Consider the following 23,179-nt stretch of genomic DNA (forward strand, 5'->3'; position numbering starts at 1 on the left):
AAAGTACTCGGAGTACACCAGGTATAATTAGCTTGGGTCCTGGATAATTACTACAGGCCAGGCTCATTAGTCTCTCTCTGCATCCACAGATCAGTATTATGACCCTCCGGCTGTTCGAGCACCTATTACAGAAACCCAATGAGCACATCCTCTATAACCTAGTCCTGCGGAACTTACAGGAGAGGAACTATATTGAGTACAAGCCGCCATGTCCCGAGGACAGAGACATCGTGGAGAATGGGCAGATTGCCGGCGCAGTGTATGTTTACATATAGTATTTATCTCTGGGCTATAAATGACACACTTTAATATTAATTAGTAATCACCATAGCAATAAATGTGATTGACGACGTCTCTGCTTTGCGTTTGCAGAGATCTCGAGGAAGATCCTATATTTACGGACATGTCTCCTAACAACGCTCTGTCTAAGGAATGGGTGAGCGCGTCACCTCCCATCACCCCGGATCATCAGCGGAATGACGGCAAGACGGAGGTGCACAAGATCGTCAATAGGTGAGCCTGCATTCTATTGGTTGTTCTAAATGCTGCCCCAGTCAGGGGCTGTATCATCTGTACAGTAAGTGCCCCCTGATACCAGCGTCACACTGTACAGCTATTGGGAACGGCACAGCCGTTATCTGTAATTGTATCACCTGACCAGGAATACCACCTCCCTGCTTTCTGTAATGCCTGCTTTCCTTATATGGAGGCTGATGCAGAATTGCATGTGAGTTTTGCAGACAGAAGCTGAGAGTATGGCCTTACGGGCGCTCCGGGTCGTATGCATAGTGTCCACTGTCCCAGTTATAGCGGAACAGTCCCAAGTTTTTAGGGATAAAAGGATCCCAACACTGCTGATTATCCCAGTCTGTGCCCGGGAGGGTGTCATACTTACTGTATTAGAAGAAGGGTTTTACTATGAAATGTGACCACGGACCTTTCTTCCTCCCTAGCTTCCTCTGTCTTGTTCCTGATGAAGCCAAGTCCTCGTACCAGGTGGAGGGCACAGGTTACGACACATACCTCAGGGACGCGCACCGCCAGGTAAATGGGGTGGAACACGCATTTGCTGGGACAACCCCAGCCGGCTGCTGCCCGTGTCTCACCCACCTCTTCCCAGCCCACTCTCTGCCCCTTCCCACCCACTCTCTGCCCCTTCCCGCCCACTCTCTGCCCCTTCCCGCCCACTCTCTGCCTCTTCCCGCCCACTCTCTGCCCCTTCCCGCCGACTCTCTGCCCCTTCCCGCCCACTCTCTGCCCCTTCCCTCCCACTCTGCCTCTTCCCCCCTCCCAACCCGTTACTATTATTTCTCTGACGTCCTAAGTGGATGCTGGGGACTCCGTCAGGACCATGGGGATTAGCGGCTCCGCAGGAGACGGGGCACAAAAGTAAAAGCTTTAGGACTAGGTGGTGTGCACTGGCTCCTCCCCCTATGACCCTCCTCCAAGCCTCAGTTAGGTTTTTGTGCCCGGCCGAGAAGGGTGCAATCTAGGTGGCTCTCCTGAGCTGCTTAGAGTAAAAGTTAGATTTAGGTTTTTTATTTTCAGTGAGTCCTGCTGGCAACAGGCTCACTGCAGCGAGGGACTAAGGGGAGAAGAAGCGAACTCACCTGCGTGCAGAGTGGATTGGGCTTCTTGGCTACTGGACATTAGCTCCAGAGGGACGATCACAGGCCCAGCCATGGATGGGTCCCGGAGCCGCGCCGCCGGCCCCCTTACAGAGCCAGAAGAGTGAAGAGGTCCAGAAATCGGCGGCAGAAGACATCCTGTCTTCAAGAAAGGTAGCGCACAGCACTGCAGCTGTGCGCCATTGCTCTCAGCACACTTCACACTCCGGTCACTGAGGGTGCAGGGGGCTGGGGGGGGGGCGCCCTGAGACGCAATGTAAACACTATCTGTGGCTAAAAATACATCACATATAGCTCCTGGGCTATATGGATGTATTTAACCCCTGCCATTTTTCCTCATAAAAAGCGGGAGAAAGGCCGCCGAGAAGGGGGCGGAGCCTATCTCCTCAGCACACAAGCGCCATTTTCCCTCACAGCTCCGCTGGAAGGACGTCTCCCTGACTCTCCCCTGCAGTCCTGCACTACAGAAACAGGGTAAAAAAGAGAGGGGGGGGCACTAATTTGGCTAGATAAACTACAGTAGCAGCTATAAGGGAGAAACACTTATTATAAGGTTGTCCCTATACATATATAGCGCTGGGTGTGTGCTGGCAAACTCTCCCTCTGTCTCCCCAAAGGGCTATTGGGGTCCTGTCCTCTATCACAGCATTCCCTGTGTGTGTGCTGTGTCGGTACACGTGTGGTGACATGTATGAGGAGGAAAATGGTGTGGAGGCGGAGCAATTGCCTGTATTAGTGATGTCACCCCCTAGGGAGTCGACACCTGACTGGATGGTCTTATTTAAGGAATTACGTGATAATGTCAGCACTTTACAAAAAAACTGTTGACGACATGAGACAGCCGGCAAATCAGTTAGTGCCTGTCCAGGCGTCTCAAACACCGTCGGGGGCTCTAAAGCGCCCATTACCTCAGTCGGTCGACACAGACACGGACACCGACTCCAGTGTCGACGGTGAAGAAACAAACGTATTTTCCAGTAGGGCCACACGTTACATGATTACGGCAATGAAGGAGGCTTTGCATATTTCTGATACTACAAGTACCACAAAAAAGGGTATTATGTGGGGTGTGAAAAAACTACCTGTAGTTTTTCCTGAATCAGATGAATTAAATGAAGTGTGTGATGATGCGTGGGTTTCCCCCGATAAAAAATTGCTAATATCTAAGAAATTATTGGCATTCTACCCTTTCCCGCCAGAAGTTAGGGCGCGTTGGGAAACACCCCCTAGGGTGGATAAGGCGCTCACACGCTTATCAAAACAAGTGGCGTTACCGTCTCCAGATACGGCCGCCCTCAAGGAGCCAGCTGATAGGAAGCTGGAAAATATCCTAAAAAGTATATACACACATACTGGTGTTATACTGCGACCAGCAATCGCCTCAGCCTGGATGTGCAGTGCTGGGGTGGCGTGGTCGGATTCCCTGACTGAAAATATTGATACCCTTGACAGGGACAGTATTTTATTGACTATAGAGCATTTAAAGGATGCATTTCTATATATGCGAGATGCACAGAGGGATATTTGCACTCTGGCATCAAGAGTAAGTGCGATGTCCATTTCTGCTAGAAGATGTTTATGGACACGACAGTGGTCAGGTGATGCGGATTCCAAACGGCACATGGAAGTATTGCCGTATAAAGGGGAGGAGTTATTTGGGGTCGGTCTATCGGACCTGGTGGCCACGGCAACAGCTGGAAAATCCACCTTTTTACCCCAAGTCACCGCTCAGCAGAAAAAGACACCGTCTTTTCAGCCTCAGTCCTTTCGTCCCCATAAGGGCAAGTGGGCAAAAGGCCAGTCATATCTGCCCCGGGGTAGAGGAAAGGGGAAAAGACTGCAGCAGGCAGCCCCTTCCCAGGAACAGAAGTCCTCCACCACTTCTGCCAAGTCCTCAGCATGACGCTGGGGCCTTACAAGCGGACTCAGGTGCGGGGGGGGGGTCGTCTCAAGAGTTTCAGCGCGCAGTGGGCTCACTCGCAAGTGGACCCCTGGATCCTACAGGTAGTATCCCAGGGGTACAGATTGGAATTCAAAACGTCTCCCCCTCGCAGGTTCCTGAAGTCTGCTTTACCAACGTCTCCCTCCGACAGGGAGGCAGTATTGGAAGCAATTCACAAGCTGTTTTCCCAGCAGGTGATAATCAAAGTACCCCTCCTACAACAAGGGAAGGGGTATTATTCCACACTATTTGTGGTACCGAAGCCAGACGGCTCGGTGAGACCTATTCTAAATCTGAAATCTTTGAACACTTACATACAGAGGTTCAAATTCAAGATGGAGTCACTCAGAGCAGTGATAGCGAACCTGGAAGAGGGGGACTATATGGTGTCCCTGGACATCAAGGATGCTTACCTCCATGTCCCAATTTGCCCTTCTCACCAAGGGTACCTCAGGTTCGTAGTACAGAACTGTCACTATCAGTTTCAGACGCTGCCGTTTGGATTGTCCACGGCACCCCGGGTCTTTACCAAGGTAATGGCCGAAATGATGATTCTTCTTCGAAGAAAAGGCGTCTTAATTATCCCTTACTTGGACGATCTCCTGATAAGGGCAAAGTCCAGGGAACAGTTGGAGGTCGGAGTAGCACTATCTCGGGTACTGCTACAACAGCACGGGTGGATTCTAAATATTCCAAAATCGCAGCTGATCCCGACGACACGTCTGCTGTTCCTAGGGATGATGCTGGACACAGTCCAGAAATAGGTGTTTCTCCCGGAGGAGAAAGCCAGGGAGTTATCCGAGCTAGTCAGGAACCTCCTAAAACCAGGAAAAGTGTCAGTGCATCAGTGCACAAGGGTCCTGGGAAAAATGGTGGCTTCCTACGAAGCGATTCCATTCGGCAGATTTCACGCAAGAACTTTTCAGTGGGATCTGCTGGACAAGTGGTCCGGATCGCATCTTCAGATGCATCAGCGGATAACCCTGTCTCCGAGGACAAGGGTGTCTCTTCTGTGGTGGCTGCAGAGTGCTCATCTACTAGAGGTGACCACGGATGCCAGCCTGAGGGGCTGGGGAGCAAACACAGGGAAGAAATTTCCAGGGAGTATGGTCAAGTCGGGAGACTTTACTTCACATAAATATACTGGAGCTAAGGGCAATTTACAATGCTCTAAGCCTAGCAAGACCTCTGCTTCAAGGTCAACCGGTGCTGATCCAGTCGGACAACATCACGGCAGTCGCCCACGTAAACAGACAGGGCGGCACAAGAAGCAGGAGGGCAATGGCAGAAGCTGCAAGGATTCTTCGCTGGGCGGAAAATCATGTGATAGCACTGTCAGCAGTGTTCATTCCGGGAGTGGACAACTGGGAAGCAGACTTCCTCAGCAGGCACGATCTCCACCCGGGAGAGTGGGGACTTCATCCGGAAGTCTTCCACATGATTGTGAACCGTTGGGAAAAACCAAAGGTGGACATGATGGCGTCCCGCCTCAACAAAAAACTGGACAGGTATTGCGCCAGGTCAAGGGACCCTCAGGCAATAGCTGTGGACGCGCTGGTAACACCGTGGGTGTACCAGTCAGTGTATGTGTTCCCTCCTCTGCCTCTCATACCCAAGGTACTGAGAATTATAAGTCGGAGAGGAGTAAGAACTATACTCGTGGCTCCGGATTGGCCAAGAAGGACTTGGTACCCGGAACTTCAAGAGATGCTCACAGAGGACCCATGGCCTCTGCCGCTAAGAAGGGACTTGCTTCAGCAAGGACCCTGTCTGTTCCAAGACTTACCGCGGCTGCGTTTGACGGCATGGCGGTTGAACGCCGGATCCTAAGGGAGAAAGGTATTCCGGAAGAGGTCATCCCTACCCTGGTCAAAGCCAGGAAGGAGGTGACCGCACAACATTATCACCGCATTTGGCGAAAATATGTTGCGTGGTGTGAGGCCAGGAGGGCCCCCACGGAGGAATTTCAACTCGGTCGATTCCTGCATTTCCTGCAAACAGGAGTGTCTATGGGCCTCAAATTGGGGTCCATTAAGGTTCAAATTTCGGCCCTGTCGATTTTCTTCCAGAAAGAATTGGCTTCAGTTCCTGAAGTCCAGACGTTTGTCAAGGGAGTACTGCATATACAACCCCGTTTTGTGCCTCCAGTGGCACCGTGGGATCTCAACGTAGTTCTGGGATTCCTCAAATCACATTGGTTTGAACCGCTCAAATCTGTGGATTTAAAATATCTCACATGGAAAGTGACCATGTTGTTGGCCCTGGCCTCAGCCAGGCGAGTGTCAGAATTGGCGGCTTTGTCTCACAAAAGCCCATATCTGATTTTCCATTCGGACAGGGCAGAACTGCGGACTCGTCCCCAGTTTCTTCCTAAGGTGGTGTCAGCTTTTCACCTGAACCAACCTATTGTGGTGCCTGCGGCTACTAGGGACTTGGAGGACTCCAAGTTGTTAGACGTTGTCAGGGCCCTGAAAATATATGTTTCCAGGACGGCTGGAGTCAGGAAAACTGACTCGCTGTTTATCCTGTATGCACCCAACAAGCTGGGTGCTCCTGCTTCTAAGCAGACTATTGCTCGTTGGATTTGTAGTACAATTCAGCTTGCACATTCTGTGGCAGGCCTGCCACAGCCAAAATCTGTAAATGCCCATTCCACAAGGAAGGTGGGCTCATCTTGGGCGGCTGCCCGAGGGATCTCGGCTTTACAACTTTGCCGAGCTGCTACTTGGTCACGTTTGCTAAATTCTACAAATTTGATACCCTGGCTGAGGAGGACCTGGAGTTCTCTCATTCGGTGCTGCAGAGTCATCCGCACTCTCACACCCGTTTGGGAGCTTTGGTATAATCCCCATGGTCCTGACGGAGTCCCCAGCATCCACTTAGGACGTCAGAGAAAATAAGAATTTACTTACCGATAATTCTATTTCTCGTAGTCCGTAGTGGATGCTGGGCGCCCATCCCAAGTGCGGATTGTCTGCAATACTTGTACATAGTTATTGTTACAAAAATCGGGTTATTATTGTTGTGAGCCATCATTTCAGAGGCTCCGCTGTTATCATGCTGTTAACTGGGTTCAGATCACAAGTTATACGGTGTGATTGGTGTGGCTGGTATGAGTCTTACCCGGGATTCAATATCCTTCCTTATTGTGTACGCTCGTCCGGGCACAGTATCCTAACTGAGGCTTGGAGGGGGGTCATAGGGGGAGGAGCCAGTGCACACCACCTGATCCTAAAGCTTTTACTTTTGTGCCCTGTCTCCTGCGGAGCCGCTAATCCCCATGGTCCTGACGGAGTCCCCAGCATCCACTACGGACTACGAGAAATAGATTTATCGGTACGTAAATTCTTATTTTACCCTCCTCCGTTCCCAGTCTTCTTTTTGCACATCACACCTAATATGCACAGCGCGCACAGTGGAAGTTGGGGCATGCGCCGTGCACGTTGGGTTGATGTGAATGCGCCACAGCCGGGGTTATGTCATCACACACACGTGCATGATGACCTAGTTTAGGTCAAGTTCGATTTTTATAACGGAAACACTGGAAAGTTCCTTACAGCTCGTTATCTCTTGTGACTTGCCAGTTCCGGGATTACTGCGCCATCTGTCTGCGCTGGGAGTGGCCTGGCACGGTGAAAGCCATCGAGAAGTGCAATTTAGAAGCCCCTTTCTTCGAGGGACATTTCTTGAAAATTTTGTTTGACAGAATGGGCCGGATCCTCGATCAGGTATGTACTGTACATTGTTGATAGTAATACATGTATTACATCATATATGACGCTATATAGGGTGGGCCAGATCCTTTATGAGGTAGGTATACTGTGTGGGGTATGATAAATGTTGAAAGTTATGGGATAGGTGCCTAGTGTCGTGTAAGATCCCCTCTAGCCTGGCGAGTGCAGCAGCTCAACGTGGCATAGATTCCACAAGTCAAAGGAATGCTTCTGGAGAGATACTGACTCATGCCGCCTGGATAGCTTTCCACAGCTCCCTGATATTTGTATGTGCAGGATCTTGGGTACGAATGGACCTCTTCACCACGTCCCATAAATGCTCAGTTGGGATCTTGTTGGGTGGACGCCACACCATTCGTCGGAACTCTCCGGAATGCTCCTCAAACCAATTTTGGACTTAGGACTGATGATCCGGTGCATTATCCTGCTGGAATATTCCATCGGTGTGGGAATACATGACGTCCATGATGGACTGCAAATGGTCACCAAGCACTGCAATGTAGCAGCTACCGGTCAATGACTTGTTCAGGCGGACCCAAACCATGCCACATGAACACAACCCACAGCATTATGGAACCACCACCACCTTGTACGGTGCCTTGTTGACAACCATAGCCTCACGGGTCTGCACCACACCTGTACCCTACCATTAGCCCGATCCAACTGATACCGTGACTCGTCAGACCATACCACATGATGACAGTCCTCCAGGGTCCAATTAGCAATGTCACGTTCCCAGAGGAAACAGCGCGTCCGGTGTGGTAACGGGCTCTCTGGTGGGTCTTCTGCTCCCATATCCCATGAAAGCTGAAGAACGCTGCAATGACCTGTTGGGTATGCATCTGGAACCTCCTACAATGAATGTGTATGGGATGTGAGCCAGTGTCGCTTGTCTGTTACCACGGACAATTCTGACCAGATGCCACTGGTCACGATCATTAAGTTCCCGTGGTCGGCCACTGCGCTGTCCACGGTGTGTGGTAATGCCTTCCACGTGACACTGTAGATGAAGGAGTGTTGACTGTCCGCACAACTTCGGAAATGGAATGTCCCACCCGTTGGGCACTCAGGAGAGATAAAGTATCAGCCAATCAGTTTCCTAACTTTAATGTTATAGGCTGCGTTTGAAAAATAACATGAGCTGATTGGCTGGTTCTTTATCCATCTCCACTTTATCACTTTTTAAGGCTTAATACATTTGGGCCCCACTTTCACGCCCCGTTCCAACTCTATAATTCACATAGCCTTGCCATGAGAAGCCTAGCTGGGGTTCAAACTGATTCACGAGATGTCAGATTACAACTGATGCACATCTGGCCATTTCCGGGACGTGTCAGTACGGTGGCGCCACCTACCATTATCTTTACATACTGATATCCCATGACTCTTGGCCCTTGCGTGTAATAAACCTACATGTACTTAGACCATATGTAACGCTGTACAGCATGACACAATCATGGGTTTGTAGCCGGATTACCTTACTGACTGTATCTTGGTGTTTCCGCAGCCGTACGATGTGAACTTACAAGTGACGTCAGTGTTGTCCAAACTCTCTCTCTTCCCTCACCCCCATACACACGAGTACCTGCTGGACCCCTACATCAGCCTGGCCCCCGGCTGCCGCTCCCTCTTCTCCGTCATTGTCAGGGTGAGTTCTGTTTCTGATGTATCCGATATGGTGCACTACATGTAATCTGTAACCTGCTGTTCTCCGCTATCCATGCCCCGCGCTGACCGCAGTGCCCGGCGCTGACTGGAAGTAATGTGTGCTTAGGGAAAAGGATTCCCCGCAGGGAACTAGCTCTTTATATGTAATAGTTCTGTTATTTCTCTAGCAGCCATAAGGGATACTGGGGTCTTAGTACGATGGGGTATAGATGGGGTCCAAAGGAGCCGGGTAACTTAAAATTTTCTTCACTGGGTGTGTTGGCTCCTTCCCTCTATGCCCCCTCCAACAGGCGGTTTAGAAATATGTGTCCTCCGGAGAGGATACTCACTCTGATGCTCCAGAGAGTTTTCTTCAGTTTATTTTAAACTTTATTATTTTCGGTATGCTGTTTGGGCAGTAGCATACCTGCACCGTGGGAGTTAGGGGGGGAAAGGGGGGCGGTTACAGGCCTATGTAAGGTGCCAGAGCGGCTTCCCCGCTGCAGGACCACCGTCCTGAGAGGTGGGGGTACCGCGGGCACGACGCCTTAGTGAATGCAATTGCAGCACGCCACACACCCCTAACATTGCCTGAAGGTGAGAAGAGTGGTGAGTACAAACCGGGGGCCCCGCTACGGGATCCCCCGTTTCTTGGTACGACGCTATTGCAGGCTGCCCCCTGTGTAAACTGGCCAGCGGTTTGGTGAAAACAAGTATTTATATTGTGTTTTGCACCATAGGAGACATTTGCCAGTATAAATAAATGCATGGCTCCGGCGTCATCACAGGGGGTGGAGCTAACTCAGAGTGGGACCAGCGGTTTCTTGGCGCCTTCCTCTGCTTACAGCTGCAGCAGCAAGGCACACTCCGGATACGCAGGAAACTGGTACAGGGGTGTAAATAAGGGCGAGAGCCTCTATTGTACATGACAAGAGTGTCCTGAAAAGGACAAACTCCGGTATTACGCCGAGCTAATACAGCCTGCAGTCTTACTGAGTCTGCTAGGCTTGGGTGTGCTGGTCTTTCTCTCTGGGTCTCCTACTCGCATACCAGTCTGGGTAGGCTTGCTATATATACTTGTCTGTGTGTTTGTGTATGTTTTGTCTCCTGTAAATATGGTAAAACACTAGTTATGTAAAGTATGTAGTACCAGATTCTCTCCCTCCGTGGCTGGTTCCCCCTCGTGAACAATGCAGCCAGTCCTCCCAAGTTAGTGAGGAAGCTGGGGGGGAGGTTCAGGAGGCATCCTAGTTAGCTACAATAAAAACCATGTCTTCTCAGCTCACTGCGAATAGTCAAAAGACACAGCAGCTGCAGCAGGCTGTAGCAGACCTGGTTGCAAAGGCAGATGACAGACAGACCCTTCTCCCTAGCTCGACTTATTCTCAGAATCTTATGAAGAGGGACTCGGGGAGGGGGAGGAGCTGGACCCTATTACACAGGATTTATCTCCAGCACAGGGGATTGTACTGAGGGGTACTTGCTATCAGGGATGTATTAAAAATCCTAGTGGAAGAAGATGCAGCACAGCAGTCGTTCTTCTCCTCCCAGAAAAAGGTTAGCGTCACTTTCCCTGATTCTATGAATTAGATAACATGTTTGTTTTTTTTGTAAAACAATTTTATTTGTTTAGAAGAATACAAAATCAGATAATTGCATCCAGAAAGCAATGTTACAATACAAGCAGGGGCGGAACTCTGGGAGGCAGTGGAGTCGGCTGCTGCCGGGCTCCTGGCCTCAAGGGGGCACATCTCCTCCACTGTCTCCCACTGCCGCTCACCGCGCTGCTGCTGCTGTCTGTGAGGGGAGGAGAGCGCAGCGTGCGCCTCCCCTGCCCCTCACTCTCCGGCGGCGGCGCGCTTCAATTCGGCGCCGGTCCGTGAGCCAATCAGAGCTCGCGGACCGGCAGCTAAGGCTGCCGGTCCGCGAGCTTTGATTGGCTCATGGACCGGTGCATAATTGAAGAGGGACACAGCCGCCAGAGAGTGAGGGGCAGGAGAGGCGCACGCTGCGCTCTCCTCCCCTCACAGACAGCAGCAGCAGCGCGGTGAGCAGCACAAGGGATGGGGGGGGTCATGTGTATCTGGCACTGGGGGCATTGCTGGCACTGGGGGGACATGTATACCTGTCACTGGGGGTCATATCTGACACTGGCATTGGGGGCATAGCTGGCACTGTCCAGACATATATATCTGGCACTGGGGGGAATAGCTGGCACTGTGGGGACATATATATCTGGCACTGGGGGGCATAGCTGGCACTGTGGGGACACTGGCATTGGGGACATAGCTGGCACTGTGGGGACATATATATCTGGCACTGGGGGGCATAGCTGGCACTGTGGGGACACTGGCATTGGGGGCATAGCTGGCACTGTGGGGACATATATAGCTGGCACTGGGGGCATAGCTGGCACTGTGGGGGCATATATATCTGGCACTGGAGGCATATCAGGCACAGGGGCATAGCTGGCACTGTGGGGGGACGTATATCTGGCACTGGGGGCAGAGCTGGCACTGTGTGGAGACATGTATATATGGCACTGGGGCATATGTGGCACTGTGGGGACACTGCATTGGGGGCATAGCTGGCACTTTGGGGACATATATATCTGGCACTAGGGGCATAGCTGGCACTGTGGGGACATATATATCTGTCACTGGGGGCATATCTGGCACTGGGGGGACATGTATATCTGGCACTGGGGGGTCATGTGTATCTGGCACTGTGAGGCATATATGTATCTGGCACTGTGGGGGCATATATGTATCTGGCACTCTGGAGCATATATGTATCTGGCACTCTGGGGCATATATGTATCTGGCACTGTGGAGCATATATGTATCTGGCACTGTACAGGGGCATTATGGGTGGTCTTCAGGTTGCCAACTGTCGGGATCCCGGCGCACAGTATACCGGCTCCGGAATCCCGACAGCCGGCATACCGACAGTTTTTCTCCCTCGTGGGGGTCCACGACCCCCCTGGAGGGAGAATAAATAGCGTGGCGCGCGTAACGAGCCCGCACGGGGCTCATTTGCGCTCGCCACGCTGTCGGTATGCCGGCGGTCGGGCTTCCGGCGCCGGTATGCTGGTCGCCTGGAGCCCGGCCGCCAGCATACCATACCTCACCCGGGCATTATATGTATTTGGCACTGTACAACATGACTAAAAACGGAGTTATGACACAAGGTCATACTCCTACAAACGTCATAACGAAAGGTGTGCGCACAAAATGGGGTGTGGCTTTGTGAAAACTAGACCATGCCCCCATTTTTGCACACGCGCCTTCGGCGCGCGCATGATACTGGCTCTTGCCCTTGACTACAGATCTTTTCTGGCTCTTTGCATCTGACTGGTTGGCCACCCCTGTCCTAGTATATACATAGAGCTGGCTGTGGCTACAGCTAGGGGGAGCTCCAGAACGCAGCTCCTGCCAGGCCCTTCCAGATCAGCTGGCTGAGTGATGCTCTCTGTTCTTCCGTTGGGCTGATAGCAGCAGGTAGGCACTGGCAGCACTTGCCTCAAGCTGCACTGTGGGGGTGTGTGTAGTTGGAAAGGGGAGGGGTGCTGGGGGGTCTTTAATGAATGTTGGCAGCACTGTGTTTTATGTGTGCATGTTTAAGCGGGGTGTGTGTGTGTGTGTGTGTGTGTGTGTGTGTGTGTGTGTGTGTGTGTGTGTGTGTGTAAGTGAAGGAAGCATGTGTTTGTTTTTGTGTGTGTGTGTGTGTGTGTGTGTGTGTGTGTGTGTGTGTGTGTGTTTTTAAGTGAAAGAGGCATGTGTACGTGTAAGGGAGACGTGTGTGTATGTGTGAGAGAGGCATGTGTGTAAGTGAAAGAGGCATGTTTGTGTGTTTAAGTGAAGGAAGTGTGTGTGTGTGAGTTTAAATGAAGGAGGCGTGTGTGTGTGTGATTTTAAGTGAAGGAAGCATGTGTAAGTGAGAGGCGTGTGTGTGAGAGGTGTGTGTGTAAGTGAGAGGCGTGTGTGTGAGAATTGTGTGTGTGTAAGTGAGGATTGTGTGTGTTTAAGCGAAGGAGGCATGTGTGTGTTTAAGCTAAGGAGGCGTGTGTAAGTAAGAGGTGTAAGTGTAAGTGAGAGGTGTGTGTGTTTAAGTGAAAGAGGCGTTTGTGTGTTTGTTTATATATATATATATATATATATATATATACTGTATATCGGCACACCACTGTGCCAAAGCATCTACATTGTGACACGCTGGTGGGTGAGGGAGTACTCTAGGTGTGCTATAAAGGTATGCTGGTGTCTATTTTATTGTGATGACTGACTTGGAGTGCCGTCCACTGTGTATGTGTGTCTATATTACTATTTGGAAAGGCACCTGAGCACGCTACTACTGTTCAACATGAGTGCCGGATAGCTGCATATGAAGGGTGTGTATGTATACAGTATGTAGGGGGGGGGCACCAACATTTATCATGCCTCCGGGCGACTGGGGCGAACTTACGCCACTGACAAGGTACTAAAACATATCAGCTGTGTATACAAGACATATATGGTAAGAGTTGGGGAGGAACATAGCACCCCCAATCCAAACAAGTACCAAAAATTACACACAGCAATCAGAGTATATAGAGTAGATGACATGTTTAAGTTAGCCTGGAAAAATCCCGATAGGAAATTCCAGGTGACAAGGCGCTTTCTAAGCACTTTCCCACTTACTCCGGATGGCAGGAAAAATTGGGAAGATCCCCCGGCTGTGGACGTGTCAGCCTCACGCCGATCTAAACAAGTGGCATTACCAGTCCCTGGCGCCTCTGCCTTAAAGGACCCTGGGGATAGGAAAATAGAGACTACTGTGACAGAATCTACTGTCCAAGGTCCATTCTGACAATGTTGTAGTACAGAATTGAACCATTAGCTATTGTTCTTAAACAGGGTCAGGTGTGATAATTTAACATGAGGCTGGGAGCAGCTGGAGACCCTCTGAGGTCACAAATGACTATAAGAGGTTAAAACAGGACGTAACTGGCTATCTTCCTCCATCACCAAGGGATTAATTGCATCAAGATCCCATTGTTCTCCCCTAGGACTGAGTCAGACACTGGGGCATGAGAACAGCAAGGGGGGGGGGGGGGGATCTCTGCATGACTCATCTCTTTTACAGACCCTCATTGATCTCTAACAATCAGGGTGGACCTTTCCCTAAAACCACCCTTGGCAGGAGGGATTTTGGTGGGGGAAATTGGAACCTTTTCTAGAAAGGGAATGCAAGAGATCTCCAGGGTGTGTGTGGTTGTACTTCTAAAAGCTAGAAGCTCCTGCTAGTGTGCTGAGGATTTTGCCTGGGAGCATTGTGGCTACTGGATTACCAAAGTTTCTCCGGATTTGCAGACTTGTTGGCTCTGCTTTATGAACACTGCTTCAGACTCCTGTGATCCTGCACAATTATACTGCATCCGGACAAGAGCATGTGGAAAAGTGCTGGGAAGTCTGACGGTATACTGGTGTTTATTGGGCCCTGTTGTTCTGGGGTTAATTTCAAATGTGTTTATCTTATAGTTGAGTTAGAGAGCTTGTACTAAGTAAATCCCTAATAAATATATTGTTATATCTTTATCCGTCTCCTGTCTGCGTGACCTGACCCAGAAGTCCTGGCGTACACTCTGAGTTTATGCTCTAATACTCCTGGTCTTCACAACTACATTAAAGTCTGTTTACACAGCAGCTGATGTATCACAAAGATCTGTGATAGCGGGTTGCTTGATGACACATGCCATTCACACCTGGGCGGGCCAGATTCAAGAGGGCCTTGCGGGGGTATATGTCTCTGGTGAATATGGTTACACCAATAAAACACATTCAGGATACTGCACGTGTCCTGTGTGATTCTATTAAGGAAATAGGCGCTATAATGCTAGGACTACTGCCATGGCAGTGTCTGTGCGCAGAGCTTTATGGCTGCGTCAGTGGATAGCAGATGCAGATTCCAAGGGTAGTGTGGAGTCTCTTCCTTTCTCAGGAGAGTGGCTATTCGGGGTTGACTTGGATACGTGGATTTCGAAAGCTACTGCGGGGAAATCCACGTTTCTCCCCTCTGGGGCCCCACCTGCCAGACGCTCCTTCCCAGGGCCATCTACACAGTCCTTTCGGACTACTGGATTTAGGTCAAGAGCCTCAAACGCTGCAACCAGCCGTCACAGGTTCTCAGGAACAAAGCACCAGCTCTGCTTCCACCAAGGCCTCAGCATGACGGTGTTCCTCCACCCCGAGGGAATCTTGAGGTGGGAGCTCGGTTGCGTCACTTCAGCCACATCTGGGAAACCAAGCTTACTAGTTTTGGAGGATACGTGAGTTACACTACAACAGGCCATCCTGAAGTTGGTCTAGTCCCAAGTCATTGTTCCAGTGCCACTGCAACAACAGGGAAAAGGTTACTACTCCAACCTGTTTGTGGTACCAAAACCGGACGGTTCAGTAAGGCCCATTTTGAATCCAGAATCCTTGAACCCTTACCTAAAGGTCTTCAAGTTCAAGATGGAAACCTTGCGAGCAGTGATTGCGTGTCTGGAAGAACAGGAGTTCATGGTTTCGCTGGATATAAAGGACGCTTATCTCCATATCCCGATTTGGCCACCTCACCAGGCTTTCCTGCAGTTTGCACTGTTGAATGATCACTACCAGTTCCAGGCACTGCCCTTCGGCCTGTCCACAGCTCCGAGGGTCTTCACGAAGGTGTTGGCGGGGATGATATTCCAGCTCCGAGTCCAGGGGGTCACCTAGACAATCTCTTGATAAGGCGAAATCCAAGGAACTTCTATTGCTCAAATATAGGTGGTCATTCCGAGTTGTTCGCTCGCTGCTATTTCTTTTTCATCCACTAGGGGTCACTGGAGTACTCTTGGGATATGGACGTCTTCCGCAGGAACAGGGCACTGAATATTTAAATTTAGAACACTCCACCCCTCCATATCCCAGAGTACCTCAGTGTTTTTTCTGTGCTCAAGTAGCAACAGGCTTGTGTGGCTCAGTCCACAATTATTTTGAATAAGGTTGGATTGTCAACTTCAAGAAATCACATCTAATTCCGTCTCAACTACTTCAATTCCTAGGTATGAGTCTCGATACGGTAAATCAAAGAATTTACCTACCACAACAGAAAGTACAGATCATTCGCCATCTGGTACAATTAGTGCTCAAGCCACGCACAGTCTCGGTACATTTGTGCATTCGCCTCTTAGGAACAATGGTGGCAGCTTTCGAAGCGCTTCAGTTCGGAAAATTTCACTCACGTCCATTTCAACTGGATGTGCTCGCACAGTGGGAGTGACAATAGTTCCGTACTTAGACGATCTGCTCATCAAAGCCCCGTCTCAACAGAGGCTTCTCCAACATGCGCTGCTAACGTACAATGTACTGGTTCACCATATGATTTACCTGTTTCGGCTATGTTGCAGTCTGACGATTCCATGCCAGACCTCACGGCACAAGATGAGGGTGAGGAGGGCGAAGTGGAGTCAGATAGTGATGATTTTAACAGCCCAGGCATTGATAATCTCATCAGAGCGGTGCGTCAGTCTCTGAAGTTTACAGAAACGGAGGAGCCTCTGACAAATGATGAAGTCGTATTTACTAAACGACAGAGATCTCCAGTGTGTTTTCCTGTTTCGGAGTCTCTTAATAAGATGTTAGTAGAAACACGACAGAATCCAGATAAACGGTTTTCTATACCTCGCAGATTTAAGTCTAGTTACCCGTTTCCAGACTCGGTGACATATACATGGGAGAATCCACCAATGGTTGATTCGTCGGTGTCGAAACTTACAAAGGGCGGATCATGAAAGATTGCTGTCTATAAATGTCCTGGAACTCCGCGCAATTTACAATGCGCTACGACAAGCAGTACACATGCTTCGGTCTCAGACTGTCCAGGTGCAGTCAGACAACGCGACGGCAGTCGCGTACATCAACAAACAAGGAGGAACGAGAAGCCGCATGGCAATGCGGGAAGTAGCTCGAATCCTCAATTGGGCCGAATACCACCAAGTGATATTGTCGGCAGTGTTCATTCCGGGAGTCGACAACTGGGAGGCGGATTATCTCAGCCGTCTGGATTTTCATCCAGGAGAATGGGCATTAAATCCAGAAGTGTTTCACATGTTGATCCAGAGGTGGGGTTACCCTCAAGTGGACCTGATGGCGTCTCGCCACAATCACCAAACGCCCCAGTATGTATCCAGAACGAGAGATCCAAAGGCAGTAGCGGTGGATGCTCTCACAATCGCTTTGCCGTACAGCCTAGTGTATCTGTTTCCACCGTTTCCGCTGCTCCCTCTGTTGCTAAAACGGATCAAAAGAGAGTCGGTCACAGTCATACTAGTGGCGCCTCATTGGCCTCGGAGAGCTTGGTTCTCGGATCTCCGAGGACTACTCGCAGACGATCCTTGGCCGCTCCCACTACGTCCGGACTTGTTACAACAGGGTCCGTTCCTTTACCCCGATTTAGCGCGGCTGCGTTTGACGGGGTGGCTATTGAGACCGCACTCTTAAGAAGAGAGGGCATTCCAGAATCTGTTATACCAACCATGTTACGAGCTAGGAAGCCGGTTACGGCAGCTCATTATTACAGAATTTGGCGTGCCTATATAGGTTGGTGTGAAGCTCGGAAGTTTCCGTCATCATCTTTCAAGTTATCCCGTCTTTTGTTATTTCTACAGACGGGGTTAGATGGAGGACTGCGTTTATCTACACTAAAGGTGCAGGTATCTGCTTTGTCAATTTACTTTCAAAGGCGATTGGCTCTATTGTCGTCTGTACACACCTTTCTGCAAGGTGTCCTCCGAGTACAGCCTCCATTCATTCCACCTACAGCGCCATGAGACTTGCTTCTGGTTCTAGAGTTCTTACAGTCTTCATATTTTGAACCCTTACAACAAGTGGATATTAAGTTTTTCACTTAGAAAACAATTTTTCTCCTAGCCTTCGCTTCGGCAAGGCGTGTTTCAGATTTGGGTGCCTTGTCATGCAAGCCACCGTATTTGGTTTCTCATGATGACAGAGCGGAACTTCGGACGAATCCCGCTTTCTTACCAAAGGTAGTGTCATCTTTTCACATCAATCAACCAATAGTAGTTCCTGTGTTAACAGGACAGTCTGGAACTCTGGATGTGGTCCGCGCATTACGCGTTTATGTATCCCGAACATCTACAGTTCATAAGACGGATACGTTGTTTGTTCTCTATGATGCTGCCAACATGGGTTGGCCAGCTTCTAAGCAGACCTTATCCAGATGGATAAAACTGACCATACGTCAGGCTTACCTTCATGCTAGGTAACAGCCGCCTACATCAGTAACAGCTCATTCCACACGTTCTGTGGGAACTTCATGGGCAGCTGGTCGTGGAGCTTCTACGACGGAGCTTTGCCGTGCGGCTACATGGTCATCAGTGCACACGTTTGTGCGCTTTTACAAGTTTGATACGTTGATCAGCTTCTAGCTTTGGCCGCCTAGTGTTACAGGTGCCAAACAGCTCTCCCGCCCACGGGGGAAGCTTTGGTACGTCCCAAGAGTACTCCAGTGACCCCTAGTGGATGAAAAAGAAAATAGGATTTTGGTACTTACCAGGTAAATCCTTTTCTTTGAATCCATAGGGGGCACTGGACGCCCACCCAGAGCAGTTTACCTGGTTTGTGGTAAGTTCAGGGGATCTTATGGTAACACACTCTCACCGACTGGTTCAAATTATCAAGTTCTATCGGTTATGGTGTCAACTGTTTAGTTGTCAGTAACGTTATGTGTCAACTTCATTGTTGTCCGTTATGTTATATGTAATTCTCCATTGTCAACCTCTCTATAGCTCCTGTTCGGCTCAGTAAAAAACACTGAGGTACTCTGGGATATGGAGTGGTGGAGTGTTCTAAATTTAAATATTCAGTGCCCTGTTCTTGCGGAAGACGTCCATATCCCAAGAGTACTCCAGTGCCCCCTATGGATTCAAAGAAAAGGATTTACCTGGTAAGTACCAAAATCCTATTTTTTAGCAGAATTGCTAATAGGCTAAAATCCAGCAGTTCTGCGCATGCGTATGCACAGCAGGGCACACGCGCTAAGCAATTTTACACAAAACTATGCTATTTTACTCTTGGGCGAGCTAAGCTTTTCAATCGCTCTGCTGATCGTAGTGTGATTGACAGGAAGTGGGTGTTTCTGGGCGGAAACTGGCCATTTTCAGGGAGTGTGCTAAAAAACGCAGGCGTGCCAGATAAAAACGCAGGAGTGGCTGGAGAAACGGAGGAGTGGCTGGTCGGACGCAGGGCGTGTTTGTGACGTCAAACCAGGAACTAAACGGACTGAGGTGATAGCAATCTAGGAGTAGGTCTGGAGCTACTCAGAAACTGCAAGGAAATACTTAATAGCAGAATTGCTAATCTTTCGTTAGCAATTCTGCTATTAATAGCAGAATTGCTAATCTTTTGTTAGCAATTCTGCTATGCTAAGATACACTCCCAGAGGGCGGCGGCCTAGCGTGTGCAATGCTGCTAAAAGTAGCTAGCGAGCGAACAACTCGGAATGAGGGCCATAGACTGCACTATTCAGCTTCTGTCACATCATGGGTGGGTCCTCAATTTACAGAAGTCCCACCTGGAGCCTGCTCAGTGGCTCCTGTTCCTGGGAATATTTCTGGCTACAGTGGCTCAAAAAGTAGTCCTCCCAGAGGACAAGGCAAGGACGCTCCAGGAGATGGTCCAAGCGGTTCTACGTCCGAATCGAATCTCCATCCATCTTTGCATAAGATTATTGGGAAAGATGGTTGCCTCATACGAGGCAATCCAGTATGGAAGGTTCCATGCCAGAACATTTCAATTGGATCTCCTGAGCAAGTGGTCTGGATCACTTCTTCAGATGCATCGGATCATACGTCTATCACCTCAGACCAGGATTTCCCTCCTGTGGTGGCTACAGTCCTCAAACCTGCTGGAAGGTCGAAGTTTCAGGATTGTATTCTCCTCACAATGGACGCGAATCTGAGGGGATGGAGAACTGGCACCCGAGGGACTCGGTTCCAGGGCAGGTGGTCAGCCCACGAAGCCCTACTTCCGATCAACATTCTAGAACTTCGGGCGATCTACAACGCTCTGCTTCAGGCCTCTCCTCTGCTACGGAATCAGGCCATTCAAGTTCAGTCGGACAACGCCACGGCGGTGGCATACATGAATTGACAAGGAGGAACAAAGAGCAGAGCCTGCATGCGAGAAGTGTCAAGGATACTACTCTGGGCAGAAAGAAACGCAAGAGCAATGTTGGCCATCTTTATTCCGGGGTTGGACATCTGGGAAGCAGACTTCCTAAGTCGTCACGACCTACACCCGGGGCAGTGGAGCCTCTTCCCACAGGTATTTCGGCAGATCACCGATCTGTGGGGCTGCCCGTAAATCGACTTGATAGCATCTCAGCTTAACATGAAACTTTGCTGGTATTGCTCAAGAACCAGGGACCCGCAGGCAATAGCAGTGGATGCACTGACGACACTGTAGCATTACAGGTTGGTCTACCTGTTTCCTCCAATTCCGTTGCTCTTGAGGGTGCTAAAGCAAATCAGCAATCAAAGAGTCCAGGCAATTCTGATTGCCCCAGATTGGCCTTGAAGGGCATGGTACCTGGATCTTCTGGACATCTCCGTCGAAGACCCTTGGCCTCTGCCAATGAGAAGAGAACTTCTTCAACAAGGACCGTTCGTCTACCTGGACTTACAGTGGCTTTGTTTGACGGCATGGAGATTGAGCGGAACATCCTAGCTCACAAAGGCCTTTCCAAAAAGGTTATTGCAACCATGGTTCAGGCCAGACAGCCTGTGACGTCAAAGCACTATAATCATATCTGGAGGAGATATGTCTCTTGGTGTGAGGAGCGCAAGTATCCTCCGGCAGATTTTCACTTGGGACGTTTCTTACGTTTCCTGCAGGCTGGAGTAGATATAGGGGTTAGTCTGGGCTCTCTTAAGGTCCAGATTTCAGCCCTCTCAATTTTCTTCCAGAAGAATTTGGCAGTGTTGCCAGAAGTACTCTGGGATCTGAATGTGGTATTGGAATTTCTACAGTCCTCTTGGTATGAATCGTTAAGGACAGTAGAAGACCAGTAACTCACGTGGAAGACTGTGATGTTACTGGCCCTGGCCTTCTGCTAGGTGTGTCTCAGAATTGGGGGCCTTATCATGTAAAAGTCCATACTTGGTCTTTTACGAAGACAGAGCAGAGCTCAGGACTAGGCAGCAGTTCCTGCCGAATGTTGTCTCTGCGTTCCACTTGAACCAACCTATTGTGGTTCCGTCAGGTTCTGACACTTCTGACCCTCCGGAGGCATTGGATGCTGTGCGTGCCTTGAAGATCTACGTCATTAGGACGGCTCGGTTCAGAAAGACTGATTCCCTGTTTGTGCTTTATGATGCGCAGAAAAAGGGTTACCCTGCTTCTAAGCAGTCTGTTGCTCATTGGATTAGGCTGACTATCCAACAGGCCTATGTGTTGGCAGCCTTACCTGTTCCACAGTCTCTGAAGGCCCACTCTACAAGATCGGTAGGGTCTTCCTGGGTGGCTTCCCGTGGAGTCTCAGCCTTGCAACTATGCTGAGCTGCTACCTGGTCGGGGAAGAACACCTTTGTGTATTTCTACGGGTTTGATACCCTGGCCAAAGAGGATACCCACTTTGGGCAGGCGGTGCTGCAGTCGTCTCCGCACATTCCTGCCCGATCTGGAAGCTTTGGGACGTCCCCATCGTACTAAGACCCCAGTATCCCTTATGGATGCTAGAGAAAATAATAAGAATTTACTCACCGGTAATTCTATTTCTCGTAGTCCGTAGTGGATGCTGGGAACTCCGAAAGGACCATGGGGAATAGCGGGCTCCGAAGGAGGCTGGGCACTCTAGAAAGATTTAGGACTACCTGGTGTGCACTGGCTCCTCCCACTATGACCCTCCTCCAAGCCTCAGTTAGGACACTGTGCCCGGACGAGCGTACACAATAAGGAAGGATTTTGAATCCCGGGTAAGACTCATACCAGCCACACCAATCACACCGTACAACTCGTGATATGAATCCCAGTTAACAGTATGAAACAACTGAGCCTCTCAACAGATGGCTCAACAATAACCCGATTTAGTTAACAAGAACTATGTACAAGTATTGCAGATAAACCGCACTTGGGATGGGCGCCCAGCATCCACTACGGACTACGAGAAATAGAATTACCGGTGAGTAAATTCTTATTTTCTCTAACGTCCTAAGTGGATGCTGGGGACTCCGTAAGGACCATGGGGAATAGCGGCTCCGCAGGAGACTGGAGACTGGGCACATCTAAAGAAAGCTTTAGGACTATCTGGTGTGCACTGGCTCCTCCCCCTATGACCCTCCTCCAAGCCTCAGTTAGATCTCTGTGCCCGAACGAGATTGATACCCTAGATAGGGACAGTATATTTTTGCCTATAGAGCATTTAAAAGATGCATTTCTATATATGCGTGATGCACAGCGGAATATTTGCCGACTGGCATCAAGTCTAAGTGCGTTGTCCATTTCTACCAGTAGAGGGTTATGGACACGTCAGTGGTCAGGTGATGCGTATTCCAAACGGCATTTGGAAGTATTGCCTTATTAAAGGGAGGAGCTATTTGGGGACGGTCTTTCAGACCTGGTGGCCACAGCAAAAGCTGGGAAATCCACGTTTGTACCCCAGGTCGCCTCTCAACATGAGAAGACGCCGTATTATCAGGCGCAGTCTTTTCGTGGACAAGGGGCAAAAGGTTCCTCATTTCTGCCCCGTGACAGAGGGAGAGGAAAAAGGCTGCAGAAATCAGCCAGTTCCCAGGAACAGAAACCCTCTCCCGCCTCTGCCAAGCCCTCAGTATGACGTTGGGGCTTTACAAGCAGAATCATGCACGGTGGTGGGCCCGTCTCAATTAATTTCAGCGCGCAGTGGGCTCACTCGCAAGTAGACCCCTGGATCCTTCAGGTGATATTTCAGGGGTACAAATTAGAATTCGAGACGTCTCCCCCTTGCCGTTTCCTAAAGTCGGCTTTACCGATGTCTCCTTCTGACACGGAGACAGTTTTGGAAGCCATTCACAAGCTGTATTCCCAGCAGGTGATAATCAAGGTACCCGTCCTGCAACAGGGAACGGGGTATTATTCCACACTGTTGTGGTACCGAAGCCCGACGGCTCGGTGAGACCGATTCTAAATCTAAAATCTTTGAACACTTACGTACAGAGGTTCAAA

The 23,179-nt window shown here is 49.9% G+C and overlaps 1 protein-coding gene across 1 annotated transcript in view; it reads left to right on the plus strand.

The window, feature by feature from the left end:
• Positions 1-23,179, plus strand: part of FHIP2A (FHF complex subunit HOOK interacting protein 2A) — an 86,978-nt gene that overhangs the window by 38,553 nt on the left and 25,246 nt on the right. The window contains exons 11-15 of the mRNA XM_063962684.1: positions 90-259; positions 373-513; positions 954-1,044; positions 7,155-7,298; positions 8,812-8,952. Coding sequence (XP_063818754.1) covers positions 90-259; positions 373-513; positions 954-1,044; positions 7,155-7,298; positions 8,812-8,952 — 687 coding nt within the window. The remainder of the gene's footprint in view (positions 1-89; positions 260-372; positions 514-953; positions 1,045-7,154; positions 7,299-8,811; positions 8,953-23,179) is intronic.

Source organism: Pseudophryne corroboree, chromosome 3 (genome assembly GCF_028390025.1).
Source record: "Pseudophryne corroboree isolate aPseCor3 chromosome 3, aPseCor3.hap2, whole genome shotgun sequence".
In the NCBI taxonomy this organism is placed as follows: domain Eukaryota; kingdom Metazoa; phylum Chordata; class Amphibia; order Anura; family Myobatrachidae; genus Pseudophryne; species Pseudophryne corroboree.